Source organism: Aquila chrysaetos, chromosome Z, assembly GCF_900496995.4.
Source record: "Aquila chrysaetos chrysaetos chromosome Z, bAquChr1.4, whole genome shotgun sequence".
Lineage (NCBI taxonomy): Eukaryota > Metazoa > Chordata > Aves > Accipitriformes > Accipitridae > Aquila > Aquila chrysaetos.
This window is the reverse complement of record NC_044030.1, coordinates 73,683,596-73,706,194: the sequence shown is the minus strand read 5'-3', so window position 1 is coordinate 73,706,194 and position 22,599 is coordinate 73,683,596. Positions and strand designations below refer to the sequence as shown.

The 22,599-nt window shown below is 36.6% G+C and overlaps 1 protein-coding gene across 1 annotated transcript in view; it reads right to left on the bottom strand.

Annotated features, from left to right (window-relative positions):
• Positions 1-22,599, bottom strand: part of CPLANE1 (ciliogenesis and planar polarity effector 1) — a 61,877-nt gene that overhangs the window by 36,920 nt on the left and 2,358 nt on the right. The window contains 17 exon segments of the mRNA XM_041120886.1: positions 539-703; positions 1,009-1,226; positions 3,885-4,015; positions 4,256-4,484; positions 6,828-7,001; positions 7,745-7,909; positions 8,775-8,855; positions 10,931-11,115; positions 13,404-14,170; positions 15,083-15,235; positions 16,304-16,553; positions 17,836-17,886; positions 18,036-18,218; positions 18,381-18,484; positions 19,274-19,430; positions 21,109-21,215; positions 21,568-21,794. Of these exon segments, the coding sequence (XP_040976820.1) occupies positions 539-703; positions 1,009-1,226; positions 3,885-4,015; positions 4,256-4,484; positions 6,828-7,001; positions 7,745-7,909; positions 8,775-8,855; positions 10,931-11,115; positions 13,404-14,170; positions 15,083-15,235; positions 16,304-16,553; positions 17,836-17,886; positions 18,036-18,218; positions 18,381-18,484; positions 19,274-19,430; positions 21,109-21,215; positions 21,568-21,794 (3,347 nt within the window).

Below are 22,599 nucleotides of genomic sequence, written 5' to 3'. Positions count from 1 at the left end.
TCAACCTTCTTTTAAGTGGCTGCGTAACAATGACCTAAGAAAAGCCTAAGTTTACACAAAATTTTTTAATCAATATATTCTGAGCTTTGTTCTGTGCAAACAGAAGGCACATGAGTAGAATGAGATCTTGTAACTCCTATGCATTGCGCACTAAGGTGACCACTTTACCTGAAGTGAGCATCATGTTGTCTGTTACATTCAACCCTAAGTGATCTGGAACACACTTTCAGTTAACAGCTATAACTCCCAATTAAAATCGGCTTGTTTCTTTGAAATGGAGAAAGAAATGAGCCTGTACATTACCAAGTGGGTACAGAAAGACAGTAGAAGCACACACTTTATGAAGTAGATATTCTGTATCTTTAAGTTCTGGTTTCCTAAAAGAGCTGAACATGCAGTGTAAAACTAGAAGACAACATGTAAAAAACCTGACATCAAAGTCCAGATGAGACTGAATGCTTCAGCAAAGCAGTTGCAAGCTTGTCAGTAATATTTACAACCGATAATCAAGTTACAAAAAACCAAATTAAATGCTTACTTTTTGCATAATTTTTCTTGCCCACTTCAGTTGTGCAATATACCACTGTGCTGCAGGGTAGGAACAATGAGCAGCCCGGAAGAGCAAGATAATTCGCTGAAGAACTCCTGACACTTTCTGACGAATTTCACTCTCAATTTTTAAAAGAATGTCATTGCAGTTTTCCTGAAAAATGCAAATTCCAAGACAAAAACAAGCCCCCAAATTAGAAAGGACATATAATAAGGAATCTGACCTAAACATTGTTTGTGCTCCTAAGAGTATTTCCCTTCTTCTTTAGAGCATAGATACTTTATGGAGAAAACACAGAGGCACACATACTTTCTTATCACTATGGTGCTACTTAAGTAAATGAATAGACATGGAAAAAAGAGAGAAAAATGAGCTGAAAGGAACCAGAATAAAGATCATGATCATTTCATAAATATATTCAAACAAAGACCCAAGGAACTGCTATCGTGGATGCTTACTTCACTCAGAGAAGCTGGCTGAGGACAGTACAATGGTGGTGCTGGAAGATAAAGCGCATCTGGAACTAAACCATACAATTTTCTGCCAAGATCCTTGCCAGAATCCATCAAAAGCTGAAATGTCTCTGAAAGAATATCAGCATCTGCCATAACAGCTGCTTTCAGTAGTTCCTGTACTGAACTACAAAGAACATTTGCATCTTCCTCTTCAATAGGATCTATAAAATATTAAGCACAGAAACCGATAAATTAATTGACTCAATCTATGGCCTTAATTCTGAAATTATGAGGCTACGTTCTCCGAATTTGCATTTGTCTATTACAATGTATACATCGCATCTACTCGCTTTAAGATAACATCTCAATTGAAAGTAGTATTCATTATTAATTTTAGGTCTTGTCAGAATAAGGGAGAAGCTATTGCCTTTCTAGAGAACTGATCTTTTCAACCTTGCATTTACTTGGCATAAAATTCTGGCAAATCATTCTCACCAAGCAGGCATAAACTAGGTATACTATTACTAACGACTGTAACAACTCTTTTATCAGTAAGCATGATAACCAAGGAAAGGGAAATGTATTTGTTTGATCTCATTTACATATGATTACATTCTTTCCTCATGTCCTAGAAGCAGCAGGATCTTTAATATACACCACTAATTGGTTCCTGAAATTCGCATAATATTATACTGCTCTACTTCCATTTCTACTCCTCCTACTTGTCTTGAAGTATGTGCTGCCTAATCTTTCCACTACCTATCATACTTAGAGATTTAATATACAGCATATATATGCGTGTGTGTCTGTTTGAAATAAAACCCTTGGAAATGAGTACAAAAGAAGCATCTACAGTGTCTGGGATATGGTTTAGATCAAGATTAATTAACATTCACCTGCTGACAGGAATATGAAATGTGGTTTCCAAACACACAAAAAGAAAGTAAGGAACAGAGATCATGCCAGTAAACTTTCTATAAAATGTAAAGAATAAGAGATTGATCTAGCTAACTGGAGGAATTTCAGCAGTAAAGTATTAAGATAGGTTATGTGATAAAAAGCTTATACACACATACAAAGGAACACAGAGACAACAGCAGGTGGGGGAACCTGAATAATACCTAGACCCATCTACTCACAGTAGAAAAATCAACCCATGAGAGGCTCATGTCCACAAGCCCAGAGATGCACAACAGCAAATTATGTACTCAGAGAAACGGACACCCTATCCAGGCTCTTCCCAGGAGAGCCATCAGACATAGCATCCAGGTATGAAACCCATCAAGGTGAGCCGATGGGAGTGGTTCTCTTCAGTACCTTTCGGCTTGAGATGGGTTACTCTCAAGAAAGATAGGACATACTAAAGTATGCAGGGGAAGAGCTTCTTGGAATTGCACAAGGCTCATTATGGGATCTTCAGGAAAGAAACCAAAGGTACAGCGTGGAGCTGTGGCAGCCTCACCTCCTTTGGGCCCTGTCAGCACATCTATTTTCATGGGTGAGGGACTCTCTATTCTGTGTGTCTGTGCACAGGATTTTAAGTGCCAGCAACTGGAGCGGGACCACAGGTCAGAAAGCCTGTGTGTCTGGGATGCCAGCAACTGCAGCAACTGGAGTTAAGTCAAATCAAGTGCCAGCAGATGGAATGGGACCAGGGGTCAGAGTGCCCATGTATCCATAGTGCCAGGAACTGTAGCAAGTGAGGCTATGTAAGTGAATGTGTGAGTGCTAGCAAGTATCAAGTCAGACTAACCCACCAGTGGAAGCACCCTGCGAGCTAGGGGTGTGCACATCTCACTCTTGCAAGAGTGAGACCACAGGAGCTGACAGTGACTGGAGGGACAGGTGAAGACCTGGCCAACTGCTGGAGAGATGACTGGGAGACCTGCTTGTGAACCTGCCTGTCTCTAAGGGCAAGACAAGAGGATTTGGATACTGGAAGGACCAAGCAAGTTGTGACCACCTGTCAGAAAGACAGTGTGTGTCTCTAAGGGTGAGGCACCTGCAAAGACTGAGGATCCCAGACCAGCTAGCTACTGGATGGAGTGTATATTCAAGGCCAGCTACTGTGGGGGTGCATAGACAGTGTGTGCGCAGGGGGAAGAGGGTATCTGTGAGCAGGTCTGTACCCGAAAACGGAGTGTAGCTGGGGCTAGACTCAGCTACTGGGTCTAAGCCCAGCTACTGGAAGGATCCACATTGTACATATAGGTATGCATATGCAGACCTCCATCCTGACCAGCGAGAGAGGGAAACAGGATAGGATTGTTGGTGCTGTTTCTGCGAGTGCTGAGCATGTCTGTAGGTGTTGATCTGTGTGGCCTGCTGTATGTAGGTATTGTGTATGTCTGTTTGTGTATGTGCCTATGGGGAATACATTCTCAGCCTTGCTAGTTGCTGGACCTGGGGGCATGGGGCTGTCAGGCTATGAGATACCACCCCTTCCCCCCTTTAACAGAAAGGAAAGGCAAAAATTAAACTCCACCATGTAACTAATTTTAAGTATGATGATACTTTCCATACTGTTAACACATTCACATTTGCTTCAGGGCATTTTTTTGTTTTGTTTTAATGAAGCTTCAGTCTTCTGCCAAACTGAAGTTAATATCACATATAGTCAAATAAGGTTTTGGCTGATATGCATGAAGAAGAAAAGACTGGTAATATGGTCCATTTGTAGAACGATCAAAGCCAAAATTCAAACCCCTATAAATTAAAGTATCTGAATACATTATAACAGAAGTATTTGAATAAATTATAACAGTAATGCACACACTAGAGAAGATGGGGTAATTGTTTCTTTTTAAGACACCATATAACACAGACTATGCAGTGAAATAACATGAAAAATAAACACAATTATTCATAATTTTATGTACCTGTAAACTGCTTGTATTTCATACATACTGATGTTTCAGAAGTAGCTGGCTGTCCTAACAAAGATTGTAACTTTTCCTGAAAAGTCTGCATTGGTGATAAGCTTAATGGCAGGTGCTCTGTGTTTTTCAGTCTGCAACTGTAACAAGAAACTGTTCATTAACAACGAAGTAAAACCCACAGATACTCATTTAACAGAGCTTCATTAGATTATCTAAGACAAAATAACTAATCTTAATGTGTTAGGTCCTATACCTACGAGGACTCTGGGAATATGAATTTTTGAGGCAAAGGACACGCCTTGTTACAATAAATTTAATGCAAATAACATTAATGACAAAATACAGTATATTAATTCTAAGCTCAAATTTACCTTGAGAATTCATCAGAGTTCTGACAATACAGCTGGTAAGCCACACCAATTGAAACAGACAGTTTCCAGTCCCCAAGTCTGCGTGTTAACCACACAGCTTCTGGAATGAGCCCAGCAATAAAGAACAAATCAAGAGCATATTCAGCTGTCCACACAGATGAAAGGTTCTGGTCCCTGACAGCTCTGGTAACCAAACAGTGTTGCAGCGGAATAATACGTGTAGAAAAGTCTGTGACACAAAAACCACATTTTAAAGTTTAAATAAATCTGCATCCCATCAGACGAATAATCTAGAATTCATATGTTCACATTGCTTTTGGATTCATTTCAGTGCACAATTGCTCTTTACTTTATTAGAGGCACACTACGGGGTTTATCTGCAGCAGGCAGATGCAGCTCATGCTATGATATAATAGGGAGGTCAGAGTAGGCTATTTTTCTGCTTAATAATGTGGGATATGCAAGCATGTGCAAAACTTGTGGGTTATTCTTTAAAGATTTAATCACACTGATGGAACATTTGCAAGTACGCTACATATGCTTAAGAGATTCCAGAAAATACACCTGAGGTAAATGGAAGTTCTCAGTTTTCCTAGCGTACTCATGTTGTTTCTACTCACTGTGCTGCTTACTGCAGAAGACAGAAAGCTACAATGCATTTTTGAGAAAGAATAGTACATTATTTTAAAGAGAATGTATCAAGACAAAGTGAACACAAACTTAGTATGTCCTTGTTTCTTGAGGTTTAGATTTGTTTTCCAAGGTTTTACTTCCTGGTTTTCCTGGAGAGGTGCTGATTAACATTAACTTTTAAGGAGTTATTTGCTTCTCTTGCAGTTTCTGTTTACTGTTGAGGCAATGACATTATTTAGGGAAATATTCACATTAACCCAGCTTGTGCAATGCAGTTTTTCCAAGACTGTCTCACCACGTACGTTATCTTTGACTAATGCGTATTAAAAATCAAGGTCTTATTTTGTAGATTTTATCTGGAAAGTTGTCTGATTAAAACATCCAAAAGACCATGTAGAAATATGTACCACTGCATGCTGTAGTACAGAAACATTAAAAATAGTCAATGTATTCAAATACACTGCAGAAAATCTAATCAAAGTAAGTTAATATTCTAGCGAAATATCTGGCATTATAATATCAACGTACTTGCAGAGTACTTACAATACTTCCAAATAACTCTTCATCCCTGTGGACATTAAATAGTTTTGAAAAATTAACCCTGAAACCAAAAACTTCCTAACAAAGGAAATCTTTTAAACAGAATCTCTTGCAGAAAATACATAAAATACCCACTGTGATAAATTATAATTCTCAAAAAACTGCTGAATAGCAGGACTTAAATTAAAAAGTACTATTTGGGTTCAACAACAAAAAAACTTGACATTCCCACTTGTTCTGATGATATGGTGTCTGGAGCATTTTGGCTTCCAAGAGCTAGACTGTCAAATAAGCAAAAAGTCTTTTCCTCTGGCTTTTCAGTTTGGGTCACGCCATATCACAGATCCAATCCAACTACTTGTTAAGCACTGCTTTTCTCTCACTTTTGGGAGGATCAAAGTCAGTCAGAGCCACATCTTTAGGCAAAAGTGGTGCAAGAACCATGACATTCTAATGTTGTTTAATTTACATGAAAAACAACCACAGCATCCTTTTACCTGTGTATCAGATTTAGATAACTAACCTCAAAGCATAGGGGGGAAAAAAAAAAAAAAAAAAAAAAAAAATCAATAATCAATATATTAGGAGGCCGTCCTGAAGGGCAAAGGAGTCCAGGAAGGCTGACATTCTTCAAGAAGGAAATTTTAGACGTGCAGGAGTAGGCCATCCCTATGTGCCAAAAGACAAGCTGGCAGGGAAGAAGACTGGCCTGGCTGAACAGAGAGCTCTGGCTGGACCTCAGGAAAAAAAATGAGTGTATGACCTTTGGAAGAAGGGGCAGGCAACTCTGGAGGACAAGGATGTTGTGAGGTTATGCAGGGAGAAGATTAGAAGGACCGAGCCCAGCTAGAAATTAATCTGGCTACTGCTGTAAAAGAAAATAAAAAATGTTTTATAAACACATTAACAACAAAAGAAGAAAAGAATCTCCATCCTTTATTGCATGCATTGCAACAGGCTGCCCAGGGAAGTGGTGGAGTCACCATCCCTGGAGGTGTTTAAAAGACGTGTAGATGTGGCGCTTGTGACATGATTTAGTGGTGTACTTGGCAATGTTAGGTTTATGGTTGGACTGCCTGATCTTAAAGGTCTTTTCCAACCTAAACAATTCTATGATTCTATTCTATGGATTAAATGATTCAGTTGCACACATCAAACTATTAACTTTAAAAACCAAAAATATTTTCAATAATCAAGAGATGCAAAACATTAATCCCACACACAGACACACACACTCCTCAACAAAAATACCTGGAAAACCTAAGTTATTTTATCTTTACAGGTAATGGTGCTGAAAGTATGTATCACCAAGTTAAAGCATGACAGACAGCATTGATATACATGTTAAAAAATGGTAAGACTTAAGCACAGCAAATTGAACCGCTTTTAGAGAAAATACCTTGTTTGATGTGAAGTGGATGCAGGATGTCAACATTGTGTGGGGGAAAGATATAGAGAAGCTGATTTGTGAAATAAGCGGCCATGAATCGTGCCATGGATCGAATCACAGCCATGGCAGTTTCAGTATGAACACCTGTTACCATCCATAGTTCATGCTGAAAATACTTGGTATCTAAAAAAACAGGTATCAAATTAAAACATGAGGAAAATTATTTTAAATTTGAATGGTAAAATTGTTTAATCACAGCTTGTAAAACATTTTTAAACAAGCATACTATGGTATTACTTAATTTCTTGACAAGCTTTCAGGACTTAAAGAGCTTCATCTTCATCCATTACACACTATATTAAAAGACTTTTATACTGGGTTTTTAATGACTAGAGATGGACCTCTACTATCTAAATTTACATCAGCTTTGAATAAAAAAAACTGTTTAAATTTGGAAATTTAGATTTCATACTCTGACTTAATAGAAAAAATTTACAAGCATCTGCAAAAAAATCCCACTGTCAATTTAGTACTGATCACCAATCTAAAATCCACTATTTTATCATGTTGTATCATTAAAAAAAAAGTTAAATCAATATAAAATTAAATCACATCATCTCCCCCTTATTCTTTTTATCCAAAGTCTTTCCTTGAGCAGATTTGAATCCCAGAACATTTAACAGGCCATACTTTCACTATTAATTATACAATGAAAGTTGACTAAACACTTACTCCAACAAGTGCAGCTAAAAGAACATCTGAGGATTAGAAAAAGATCTTTAAACTCACTGAAAAAACAGACTTCAGTCCAGTGTAAAGAGAAAAGCATGCTTTCAAGTGAGTGTGTGATGGCACAAAAATTAGATACTAGGTTATTCAAAGAGTATCAACATACCTTATCACAATTTTATGCAATATAAACATACCAGAAAATTTTTCCATCTGACTCACTGAGAGCTGTGATCGCCTCAGAATCTCTCCTACCAGATGATCACAGAGTCCCTGAGCCTCACACAAGTTATATTGATAAAGGTGACAAAATAATATTGCAAGATAATATCTAGTCTGAAGAAAACATGCTCTTTTTCCTCCTGCATTAAACGAGAAAAAAAGGGCAGAAGTCCAGTTGGAAAAGAAACAATAAACACAAAAACAGACACAGTAGGTTTGAAAGTACTAGTTCCTCCCTCTCCCGAAACATATCTACATAAACATATACTCTAAGAAGGAGAAGAAATCAGGAGCAGCTATTTTAAGAGATACGATCCTCCTACAACTTCTACGTTATTAGTGAGTTAATGCTCATCCACAACAGTTTTACTTCTAGAGATCTGGCAGTTTTCAAAACAATTCAGTGTATAATTGTTAAGACACAGACAGGAGAGCTCAAGGGAGCCTAGCCTTCAAAGAAGGGATGCCTAAACCACAATGAAGTTGCTTAAACATCCACCAAGCTTCCAATATCCTCAATTCTTTCTGTGTGAGGTATTCCTCATCATAATAACCAGCAAAAAAGTTTTCTCATGATGCCTGGGAAGAGACTCTAGAATATCTGTTTCAAATCAACTCCTAAATAAACTCCTGCCACAAATTACTTTGTTTTGTTGCTCCCCAAACACTAAGTCTTTTGATTTTACAGCTACAAAAGGAATTTTTGTTCATCTGTTTTTCATTGTCTCTTTCTTGCTCAGAAATATACCTAGAGCTTTTCTGTACCAAGTACCTTATAAACACAAGAAAACTCTGATATTAAAATAGAAATACCCAGAATTTTCTCAGGGAGCAATCAGACTTAAGTTTTGACTGGCATCTATTCAAATCCCAGCTTAATTTCAACTATGCATCCTTTATGTGTCTTGCCCCCTTTTTCTGAAGGGCAAACAGAGTCACAAATAACTACATAAAGTGATTATACAACTTATCCCCTCCACCCTCAAAAAAGATTTTATCCCTTACCTTTTGCCTTGATTTCACAAAGAGATCTTTTCCAAATATCCACAGATTCTCTGTATGAGCCTAAAAGGAATTTCTCCTCACCTACAAAAGTCACATATGTAACAAATTAAAAGTTTTATATAGTTAGTTTTACATGTGCAAACACACATGCACTTACTTCAGGAGAGTAAAATATGTGAGTCTCCAGCAAAAGTCTATTCTGAGAGCTAAATCTAAGTTTTGAGCATCTGAGAGAAGATGACTTTGAATACTACTCCCAGCCTTTTTTTTAAATTGCTGAATCAGTATTAAATGAAAACATAAATTAATGTTATAATCATTTATACAAGGTTTTCAGTAATTACGTTATTTTTTTTAGATTACACAAGGTTATAAATGTTAACTATAGTTAGAAACTTCAGTATTCAAAACCCACAATAGTTTATTAATGGGGAAAAGCATTTTCACTTATCTGTTTTCATATTTCCTATGATGGGGAAGATGTTTTTTCATTGTAAAAAGTAGTTGCAAAATTATTTAGCAATTTGAACATACATGTTCTTTTTCAGTATAAAAGCACTTTCAATCAATAGGTCTATGGACTATTAAACATTTCATCTCTCTAAGTGTCACCTCTCCACTGCTATTCCCATTCCTATCTTTAATCCATTGGTTCATTCCTAAATACTTTCACAGAAAAATAACTGTAAAAGAACACAGCTCCTGGGCAAAGGAGGAGGAGGAAAAAAAAAAAAAAAAAAAAAAAAAAAAAAATAGCACTACCATAGAAGAAAAGACAAGGACAAATTTGCCACTCTACCCAGCTTATCAGCAGCTAGCGAGTTCAGCTGTTGGCTGGCCCATCAGCATGTATGTTACTCTAGTGCATTCATGAACCATGTCATGACTATTTGGCGAACTCTATGTAAATAACGGAAGGAAGGGTGGGAAGTTGCCTGTATTGTTAGGATAAGCAAGAGAGACATGCAAGAGCTAACGTATTGTATGGAGTGATGTAGGAAGAGAAGCTAGAAGTATCATTTAATGGAAAGAGATCAAGAATATGGAGAGGAAACAGAATTATGGTGGGAGACATAAATGGGAAGCTGGGCTTATTAGTGTGGAAGAGGAAAGGAAAAATAGAGCGTAGGACAGTAATGTGTACGAAATTAGGTTAGAACCATATACTGTTTGCAAAATAAATACGCTAGATTAAATCTATTATATTAGGTTACATTAATAAGATGCTTAGTTGAGGCTGACTACATTCATGTACACAACATGCTCATGTCCACAGTGACCACATGGAGTTAACAGGATTTCTACACAGAAATCCAGTAAGAGATACGTTGCCATACCCATCTACTTCAGAGGAAATAACACAGTACAAATGAGATGAGAATTCAGATCCTGCATTCGGATTCTCTAGGACATTCTTCAAAGCAAACTGAAGTCAATATAGAGTTTTTGTTTAGCTCAACAAGCTCCAAAGATTACAATACAATCTACAGGTGTACCAGGGCATGAAGCATTTAAGAGAGAGTCCTGATCAGAATTTTAAGGAAAGTCCCACTATTGACTTTTTCTAAATCTGTTGGTATCCTGGTTTTGGCTGGGATAGAGTTAATTTTCTCCTTCGTAGCTGGTACAGTGTGTTTTGGATTTAGTGCGAGAACAACGTTGATAGCAATAACTAAAACATCAGTGTGTTAAGTAGTGCTTATCCCAAGTTAAGGATTTTTCAGTTTCCCATGCTCTACCAGCAAGCTGGTGTACAAGAAGCTGGGAGGGAGGATGGCCAAGATGGGTAGATCACTGCTCAGGCATCAGTCAGCAGGTGGTGAGCAACTGCGTTGTGCATCCCTTGTCTTTTATTTCTTTTTTTTTGTTATATCCCTTTTCATTACTATTATTATTTATTATTGTATTTTATTTTACTTCAGTTATTAAACTGTTCTTATCTCAACCCTCGAGTTTTACTTCTTTTTTTCCGATTCTTCTCCCTATCCCACTGCGAGAGGGAAGGTGTGAGCAAGCAGCTGCATCGTGCTTAGTTGCTGGCTGGAGTTAAGCCACAATGGGTGGTCAGTTATTGTCATTAAGTTGAACCTGATTTTCCTAGTATTCAGTTAACCATGCAACTACCTAACATTTATAGTTCTTTCCAAAGTACTAACCAGATACGGAATTAATCTTCAAATGTTGTTCTAAAGTCACTCCTGAAGACTGGAGGGTCGCTTGTATGTGACTGAAAAGCGATAAGACAACAGACTGTTCTTCTGCATTCTTGTTCACTTTTCTGTTCAGCTGCATCTGATACCAAACCACTTTCTTATACAGTAATTGCCATAGTACCATCAACCTGTAGTTCAAGAAGTATAATAATATGACAATCATTAAAAGTTTACAAAATTACTTACATCAGTTTCTTATTTTCTTATATTTTGCAATATGTATCTGAAAACTAAATTATATTTTGTGTTAACAACTACATTCTTGACTTCAATGAGGGGAAAAAATGAAACATTTTTTGCCTTAGTTTTGGTTTTTGAACAACCAACGTTGATTCCTCTGAATTTGTGTAAATACAACAATGTACTTCATCACCCAACCACACCTCAAGTTAATCCCTTGCTATTTAAACAATGGGGAAATGAAATAACCTAGATAAAACTCAAAACAGGTATCAGTGGTTTTATAAACAAGACTGATTAAAAAATACAGTGAAAGCATAACCCAGAAAAGCAAAGACAGGGAAACAAAAGACTGCAGAGCATGTTTTTAGGGCTGGCAAGTCCCTGCTGCCCAGCACAGTACTATTAGATGTACCAGCTCAGATATGTAATAAGCTTGCCAATACAAACAAGTATATGTTGCCAGGGACTTGAAAAAGCTTGCACAAAACTGCAACATATCTGCATTTTCTTCTCTAGCACTACTGCTTCCATTAATAATACATACAGGGTCAGTTATACGCACAGTGCTCAGTAACTGAAGCAGAATTAATCAATCAAAAACATGGATTATCTTCTCCAAAGAAGAAATTTCACCAAAAATGAAGTTTGCCCACCAAATTTGCAATAAACACAGTAATATATTTTAAGCTCATTGAAGAAATACACTTTACTGTAGTAAGATTAAATATGTGAGTTATAATGCTTCTCAGGTTCTAAATCTCTGGAAAGGAACAGCTTGCTTGTATGATTAACACACTTGGACTCATGTGACTTCTGCAGTAGAGAAAGACTCCAGCAGTAATAATATACTTTCCCAATAGTTCAATAGCACACTTCGGTTTAAGCTTCTTTCAAGTTTATGTGCACACCTTCAAAGAAGAAATAGCTCTGATAGTTTGTTAAGTTTCCACACACTGGGGTTTTTCTCACTGATCCGGGACACCATAACCATAATCAAGTGCAAACTTTGCTGAGTAAGTTGACATTGTAGATATATTGTGTGTGAGCAGCATCTTGGCTCCACGGAGTTTAGAAATGCTGCATGGGAAGGAGTGGAATGGGCAAGAGGCAATAGAAGTTTCTTGAGCTGCAATACCTGAATTGACGCTGCACTACCAGACCTGGTATGAGCTGTTAACCCACCAGCTATTTCTGAACCGATTGGTAGTAATTAGTTAAGTCACCATAACTGAACTATATTCAACTATAGGTCTGAGCCCTAACCTGCATGCTTTCCTCTAGGCTAAACAACCCCAGTTCCCTCAGCCGCTCCTCATAAGACTTGTGCTGTAGACCCTTCACCAGCTTCATTGCCCTTCTCTGAGACACGCTCCAGCACCTCAATGTCTTTGCGGTAGTGAGGGGCCCAAAACTGAACACAGTACTCGAGGTGCAGCCTCACCAGCGCCGAATACAGGGTAACAATCACCTCCCTGCTCCTGCTGGCCACACTATTTCTGGTGCAGGCCACGATGCTGTTGGCCTTTGGCCTTCTTGGCTCACGCTGCCAGCTCATATTCAGCTAGCTGTCAAACAACACCCCCCAGGTCCTTTTCTGCCAGGCAGCTTCCCAGCCACTCCTCCCCAAGCCTGTAGCGCTGCATGGAGTTGTTGTGACTCAAGTGCAGGACCCTGCACTTAGCCTTGTTAAATCACATACAGTTGGCCTCAGCCCATCGATCCAGCCTGTCCAGATCCCTCTGTAGAGCCTTCCTATCCTCGAGCAGATCAACCCTGCCTCCCAACTTGGTGTCATCCGCAAACTTACTGAGGGTGCACTCAATGCCCTCATCCAGACCACTGATAAAGATATTAAAAAGAACTGGCCCCAAAACTGAGCCCTGGGGAACACCACTTGTGACCAGCCGCCAACTGGATTTAAATCCATTTCACCACAACCCTCTGGGCCCAGCCACGCAGCCAGTTTTTTACCCAGTGCAGAGTGCACCCGTCCAAGCCATAAGTAGCCAGTTTCTCCAGGAAAATGCTGTGGGAAATGGTGTCAAAGGCTTTACTAAAGTCTAGGTAGACAACAACCGCAGCCTTTCCCTCATCCACTATGCAGGTCACCTCATCATAGAAGGAGATCACGTTGGTCAAGCAGGACCTGCCTTTCATAAACCCACCCTGACCAGGCCTGATTGCCTGGCTGTCCTGCATATTTTTTTTTCCCCCATGCAAAGACCATTCATACCTTTTTTCTGTTTTTGTATCATGGCTTACTGCTCGAGGAGGATCTCTAAGGAGAGAATTCAGTGAACTGAACTGTTGAGTAGTAGTCTCATCAAGAGCTAGGAAAATAGGCACAGCAAGGGAGTCAAGTTTCACGAGACTGTTACCATGAGGAGATGCAAAAAAATTTTCATACTGTAGTATGCACATGTGGTGCATACTTAGGGTGTGAGAAACCATTTTCAAAACATAGAAGCATGCCAAAAGGTTTTTTGAGAACAACTGATCTTGTTGCTGTATGAGCATCAGTTTTAAAGTTTGTAATGTCAGTTTTGTCACGTGCCCAGTCAGACTGGCTCTTGAATGCCAGTACAAGACAGTTAAATACTGCTGAAAATATTTTAGGACATAATGCATCCAGTGAGTATTCTTCACAGACTTGTTTAAAGATGCATCCTGGTTTAGCAAAGAATATTTCACAAACTGAAGAATGTTGAAAAAATGGATAATGCAGTTCACTGTGTAATTCAGCAATGTATCTTTCTCTTCCATATTTTTTGAAATCCCTATCTGCCATGCAGCAAGGAGGTTCTTCTGAATGAAATACAGTTCCACTGATAATTTATCTTTCTCTTCAGTATTGTCTTTTGCATGGATAGTATCAAACATTGACGCAAATTCTAAGTGGCCTTGATCAGCTTTAACAACAAATGAATGGATTCTTTGGCTACAAAAACTGGAAGGCCTATTGCAAAACTGCTTTTCATCATGCGATTCTTCTTCATAATCCTAAATCAGACCAAAAAAAAAAAACCACAAAACAACAGTTTAATTCAACTCTGTTGAGAGAGAGCACAGTCTGCAAGGACTCACCGTCTCACAAATGAAATCTTTATGCTTAATTAACTTGCTTAATTGCTAGTAAGTTTAATGCACAGCACTTTCATCTAGACCTCAAACTAAAAGTGGCTATCTGGAATAGATGTGCAGACAGAAATTAAATTGTCTAACAACAACAAAAAAATTATGCTGTAAACACAGCAGTAGTTTTTATAGCAGAATGTAAAACTCTGTCGTTTATTAAGCCCAGAGCATGAGGAAGAGTTTTTGCCAGATACCTACAAGATATAAAAGCCATTCAACAAAAGCTCAAAACCTTCAAAGAACAAATCAAAAACCAAAAGCATGAAATGGAGTTGGGAAAGGCTGCACAGTAACTTTGATCACAGGGCCATTCTTCCAAAAGACATGTACAAATTTTGGAATTGATGGAAGAATCCTCTAAAATTAAGGATAAATATCTTTTTTACTACAGATAATAATATTGTACTTGTTACATGTTAATATACTTTACAGCCCCAGTATATTTAGTAGTGTAATGTTACTTTTATTATAAAGTGAAGCTAAAGTATTAAACTACAATAAACTGATGTATATGTCGATTAGTACGTATTTTTCAAAAAATTAATGCACTGCTGAAAGAAATGTTTGAAAATAATAATCAAGTATCAGTTGAGAAAAAGAACCATATTCCTCACACGTATGAAGAAAGTAAGAATTTAACCAAAACTGAATTACTTTAAATATACCTAGTAAGAGCAAACATACCTAAATTATTTGAAAAAAATTATTCTTTACATTTAGAATACCTTAAAATTCAATCATTTGCATAATTATAAATGGAAAAATGCTATTAAGTACCAGTAAATCCATGCTTTTCTCACTCATTTCTGTTGCGTCCTCCTCCAGGAATTTCGGAATGGTGGAAAAGATGGAACTTTGGTTTTGAGTGTGTTTTAAAAGACTAGCTTTTAAAGACAACAGTGATTGTAAACACAGAGGTCTCCCTTTAGACTAAAAGAAATAACAATAATGAAAAACATATTTATCTGCCTCCAGCAAGATCAAACCACTTTCTAAACAAAACAAGGAAATTGGTCCCTTCTGTAAAAAGCTTCAGTTTAAAAGTCCCAGACAGAAAGGGAGAACAGGCAAGCAGGCGTACATTGGACAGAAACAATCATTTGACCATGCTTCAGGAATGCAGAATTTTCTCAGCACCAGACAACTTCACTTTGCTTCATGCTGAAAGAATCTGCTTTCTTGATCCCTGAAATGATCCTACAAGTTTGCCAGTATGTAGGGCTTTCTTGCATTCTTGCTAGTAACATATCTCTTCAAATCCTTGAATCCTTGCCCACTCTTCTAGTTTATGCATGAATACCATCATAACTCACTTCTCCAAAAATCCAAACCACAAACTGAATTGGAAGAGAAGCTGCATTAGATCAGCAAATGCAAAAATGCTGAACTTAGTATCTATTATATCTTACGTGGTTGGCAACAGTTGCGGGACCTCTTCCTTCAAAGGCTTTCCTTCTCCCAGACTTAATTTAGAAGTGACAGAAAAACAAACAAAAATGCTTTAAGAAAGCTTTAATTCACAACCTGAATTGAGGACCAAGTGAACACATGCACACAGCACCACTGGGACTGTTGCTGACTGTTCTAAAACAGCAGCAGCCTAAAATAGAGAGGTCCTACAGAATCCTTTCAGCATCATTCTGAATGGATGAGTTGGTCAGAGTAGCATAAGACCTGTCAATGCTCTGAACCAACTCTACAGATACAGAAATCCCTATTTCTTTCAGTTCTAGAAAGCATTATAGTGACAGTTAAGACTGTCCCCTTTACTATATTTTACTCAAATGTCACCCAGACATCAAAGGAATAAAATTTCAGAGACAACTGTGTATCCATTGTTTTCTAGATCAACACTGTTCTCAAAACAATTTTATAATTTAAAGGAATTTGCACAATTATCACAGTAAACTAAATTGAGATATTCAGTTTAAAAATTCGGCATTTTTTATACACACAAAGTTTTTTACTTAAAGCCTACAAAATAATTCATAAACCTACCTTGGAGTTCAGCAAATTCTGACGGATATTTTCAAGCCGTTGGGTTGAATCAAGCAAAAGGGATCTTATAAATCCTGATGGTGAAAGGTTATTAGGAAATCTAAGCACTGTTATCATGTATCCATCAGAGACAATGAGGTAGGGTAATCTTGAATGTGAAGCAACAGAGAATCTCTGTCTCATAAGGTCACTTTCAGAAGCTGAAGAACCAAGAGACTGACCAGAGTCTTGACAAAAAGAGTGCTGCTGTCTAAAACAAAGATACACCAAAACATAAGAAGCAACTATCATAGGTAATAATCAGGAACAGAATAGAGAAGTAACTTATGAACATTTAATACCGCTCACGCTACTGTCCCAATAGGTCCATTCAGAATTCTAAGGAAGTGTCTAGATTTCTGCAGGATGAGCACTGTGTATAACACTATTTATGCTTGCAAGACATGAGTATATTGCTGCAGTTGCAACTTTTTTAATTTAAAGAAAAATAAAACCAGCTTTCAGTATTAATGAAATAATACGAAAATAAGTATTATATGTATTTTTTTCACAATTTGACTTTAAATTTCTCTATCACTTTCTTATCTAGGTCTTATTGTACGACAAGTGCTTGAAGATGAAATTCTAAGTAGCTTCTAATAAAGTCATGTATGAAAAACGAAAAAAATCCCCGAAGATCTGAATCTTTGTATTTCAGAATCAATTCAGACATTCAACATTTTATATCAACACACAACTCTTCTTATACAAAAAAGGTCTTACAAAGTCCTTTCTTATAAAGAAATTGCTCCTTACTGAGTTCCAGAAAGCTGTGTTCTGCATGTATTCTAATATTAGCCCCATAATACTTTGAAATAATGTGTAAAATTACTGGGGTTTTTTTATTTCTTAATAGTCCAGAAATTACTAGATTATTTGAAAACAAAGTAGGTGCATATATTCAATAAATAAACATAGTTAAGGTATTTTAATATATTTTAGTATCTGATTTTTCAACCAGACAGTGTAAGAAGGTATTATAATGCTTTGAATGTTTTCATGAGATGTTACATTTACACACTACAGTTGGCTTCAGTCACTCAGAATTAATAGGATTTTTTTTTCTTTTTTTTTTTTTAATTAAGAGTTTAGATTCTATTTTGTTTCCTCTAGTTATTCTGGCTGTGTTACTTTTTGTAACTTTCAACTTATGCTAAAAAGTGTTATCAGAGATCCTTCTAATCCCCCATGCACCCAGCAGCATAAATTCAAAATTTAGATCTAGAAAAATTAGACCCCCAAAAAACATTTACAAAGCTAACTAGTTTTTGTCCATGCAAACATATTATTTACAAGATCTGATTTGGAAGCGTGATATAGAATATTATAGGTAAAATTAAACACGGAGCAGAGAAATACCACTGGATTAAAATAAATCTGCACTTTCAGTACTTCTGTCAGTTTAATTTCTTCTTACATCAGAATAACAAGCTATTTTTAATTACTACTAAATACAAACTTTTAAAAAACCAAATCACTTAATGTATACTTACATTGTCACAATGCCAATTTTCATCACGACAAACCCATTATAAGAAATAGAACTATGAACGAGAAACAGATATTAAGAAGATACAAGAAAAGCAAAAGAGTGAATTTGAAAGATGAAGTTTATGTAAAATAGTAAAAAAAATGTTAGAAAGTAAGATATATCATATGACAAAAACATATAAATATTTTCAAACCCTTTTACCTGTATGTTATTAGTGGATGAAATGGAATAAACTCTGCTGGTCCAAATTCTACAGAGCAGCCAGAAGTAATCATGGTCAGCAATTCGCCCATACATGTCAATAAAATCAAAGATCCGCGTTTTAACATGCAAGCCAGGAAAAGACTATCAGGAGTCCAACTCATATCGCCAACCCAGTAAGATCTAAATTGGACAGGGAAAAATATTTTCTCTGTCAAATCACTGTATCGAAAAGTTAGGGTAGTTAAACAAACAAACAAACCCAACAGAAAAAACCCTCCCCAAATCCACAACACAAACCCAAAAATATCCACAACAGCAGCAGAAAAAGCATCAATTACTGACCTGACAAACTTGGATGGGATCATGTTATTCTTGCTGCTACAACCTTTAAGGCTACCCGAAATAGTTACAAAATTCAATGTGTTTAAAAACAAAATCTGAGTTGCCTAGAAAGAAAATGTAAAGAAAACATAAATGTTTTTATCAAAATGTCATTACTGTAAAAAACAATTTCTATTTGCAAGTTATGCCTTACATTTGATGTACTGGAAACATTATTATACATGAAAGTGACATTGCACTTCAGTATTTATTACTATTTAGAATATTTATTAATTTCTATACTTATTTCTATATCTGAAAAATAATTAAAGATTATTATATTGTCAATATATAATTCAACATTCTTTTTAACGTAACATTTTCTAAAACCTGAAAATAACGTAAGATCACTCTTCTCCAGTCTTATGGTGAGTAACAACTGGAGTTTTGAAGGACTGCATCATCCCATCCTAGCACACTAAATAAGCTGGTCCATATTCCCTTTCATCATTAGCACTAAAAACTGCCTTAAGATTTGGCCACCGAGTTGTTAGAAGGAATAACATTATGAAGTGGGAACATAACCTCCAGCACATGCTCAGCTAAGGCCGGATTGAGAATCATCCGGAACCTTTGCAGATACAACACAATAACAGAAATTAATTTCTTTATTCTTGTATTTCTTGGAGATTAGAAGTGACAGAGGAGCTTACGTGGATTTCTTAAGACAACAGCATTCCAAAAATTGCAAGCTGTGGCAGAATTTTTTAGTTATGGATAACAATGTGAATATAATCACATGTATCAATAAGAACGCTGAAAAATCACTCCTAAAAATGTGTTATTAAATCCTTGTTACCACTTAATTCAAACTGAACTACTATCTTAAATTACGTACTGTCTATCATTCATACCTTTGGATCAGTTTGATTAACAGCTACTGCAAGTAGAAGTCCATCTCTTGCAAATGCACACAGCAAAGCTCCTTTTGACTTCACAGACACACACCGAGGAGCCAAATTATCAAGAGAACAAGTCTGCTGTACCCAGTGGATCTGGTATGGCAAAGAACTGAATACCAAAAGACAACAAAACCAAGATGTTACTTGCTGAATGGGATGACTCATATATAGTAACAAACCACGCAAGACAAAAAATAGATAAAGCATGAACAATAAAAAGAATAATCTATTTTTCTTCAAAAACCTTACAAATGAAAAATATTTTATATTTACACAAGCTTAAAATTATGTCTGAACACTGAGAATTATTTTTTGGGACAGGAATTCGGGCTATATGTATAGACCATGCAAATAAATATAGATGCATGCCATATAATTAAGGCACTTGCATTCTAGCCAGAAACAGCTTCCGCAGACAGTGTAACATCATCCAACACAGGAATACTCAGAATTTGAAAATGAAAATCAACAGTATACTGCTCTGAACAAAGAAGTTGTGGATGCCCCATCACTGTAAGTGTTCGAAGTCAGATTGGATTGGGCTTCCAGCAACCTGATCTAGTGAAAGTTGTTCCTGGCCATGGCAGGGGGGTTGGACTAGATGATCTTTAAGGGTCCCTTCCAACCCAAACCATTCCATGATCCTAAAGAGATTGAAAACATGACAAAAAACACAAGAGAGATTCCATTTGGAAGCATGCCACCTAACAGACAAAAAATAAAGCACTAACATGAAAAAAAAATGAACTGACAGTAAGCAATGAAATTGAGAAATAGTTGGCATAAAGAGGTTATGAGTAACATGGTTGAGAAACGTGGTTACAATTTCAGGCTGAAAGTACTATGATATATATAAGCACTTCTAAAATGGAAATGTTATACTTTATTTCATTTTTCATATTACCAGAAAGGCATTACCATGCTGCCGACAAACTGAGTGAAGAGTGATGCTGCTTAGTAGGGCAGGGAGGACATCATTACTAAGTTAGTATCAAAAGGGCATCATTTAACAAAAGCAGTTGTACCACGTCAAGTGTAGGGCAAAATTTTAACAAGTTACTTAAGTTATACCTGCAGAGGACACATCCGTTTAAACTCATACATACACATATCTCACTTAAGAAAAGGTATGGACTACACAGGTACTCAGGATTATTATTCAACTGCATTTTTAAGTGGTTGTATCAGTAAAACTATTTCAGTACACGGTCCCAGCACAGCTAAAGAAACGCACACCCCCTCTTACACAGCCTACACGTAAGAGATGAAAAGGGGAAGAGAAAACAAATAAAATATACAAATATGCATAATAAAGAAAAGAAAGAGGTATTCAGAGCATTCATGGCTGCACAGTGTGCACTAGTAATATAAGAAAAACTAGAAAAGGAAGCTCTATCAGCATGACATAAAAAACTCCCTGACACTAACACACACGTGTGTAAAGGCATGTATATGTATATACAGCCACCCACACATAGTGATAAATACACCCAGTTTTATTTAGGTATACGTTAATAATGAAGTATGGAATACATACATAAATGTTGTTACCATAACCACATTTAAATACTTGAAAACAACCACATATGGATCCTATATATGCACATATAACATGTGACGCTATGAACGTACATATGCAAACATAAGTAAGTGCTTGTAACCACAGGCTAATTGGACATCAATGTAAATGTATTCAGCTGCAGCTCTGAATCCCAGCTCTAAAGCACTTTGTAATAAAAAAAATCTTCCTCTTAAGCTAATGTAACTTCAGATATCTTTGAACTTACCTAACATATTTAAAGCTATTTTCATGCCATCGAAGAATCAGAAATGTCAGCACCAAACATTCTCCAGAGTAAAACACAAAAGAGCACAAACAGCAATCACCCAGTACCTGTGGAAAAAAAGCCACAACCAAAACCAGAACAAACCCAAAAACCTGGTTACACACAATTTTCTCTTTAATTATTTATACATTTAGATCAATAGCTATTACAATTCAGATTAAATAACATAATGTTGTCATTCAGAAATATAAAGGCTGGCAAGAATATTACTAGACCAGATAAACTTTGATCTGATCCAGTACAGCTGTTCTTATGTTGTCATTAAATCTAATATGAACTGAACAATTAGCCTACATGCAACGCCAAAGAGGCAGACATTGCTCTCAAAATTCACTGTAGCTTCTGTGGCTCTAATTTACTTAAGAGATGAAAAAATTGCTTTAGGGCTTATTTTTTTACCTCATTTTGTATGAAAGCAGCATGCACTCCAATTTCTTTTTCTTCAGTAGAAGGCAACATGACTGATTCATCAGGCAAAATTTGCATCCAACGCCCAGAAGAATTTTTATAAGAGGATGTCTTTTCATGTTCTGTGCTCTCCCACAAAAAGACACATGCCGTAGGAGTAGTTAATAATACCTTTCTGCCATCTCCAGATACATACAAGTACAGTCTCATTAAACACTCTGGGAAAAAAAGACAACAAACACAATAATGTGCCAGAAGAGCTTCTGCTCCTCTGTTAGATTTAGATTTAAAAAGAAAAGAGAAAGGGAATTTCTTTTCTTCTCTATCACAGGAAATCCAAGCTGCCACCTTAAGTATCTTAAGTATTTCCAGCTTCATCACCGATAGCAGACCTTGGGCAGCAGTAATGTCAGATGGGACACCTGCTTTTATACATTTTATGAATTATCTTTCCCGTGAGAGTCAACCATTAGAGTTGCTTCCTGAGATTGATTTTTCTTGAAATCAATCTTTCACGAAAACTATTAATAAATGCCTAAGTGCTCTACTATCTATTACCTTCAGCTCCTAAATGCACTACTGATCCTCCCTGAAATGACTGAACTGCTTGTACAATATTTGCTTTACAATGTGGTATCAGTGAGATTACTCAATACATGACAATATTTGATACTTAAGTTTGCAAATGCGTGCCTTTACATTATTTTCTCCAGTGAGCATTTGTCATGAAAACCTATCTACAGAATAAACTTCAAATTATGCGTATAGGGTTTACATCAGAGGTACACCTGCTCTAAGGTATTGATAAGCTAGTAAGGAATGTTTTTCTACAGTTAAAAACTAACCATTAAAAAATAAAATATTTATTGTATTTAAAAATGAATTACTATTTACAGGAGATTACTAAATGAAAAAAGTTGTACCATTCAAGCAACAAAAACGACATTTTTCAAAGCTGAACTACCTCACAAATTATACAAATGCAAAACTGTGAGAATATAGCTTTTACTTGTGCAATAACAC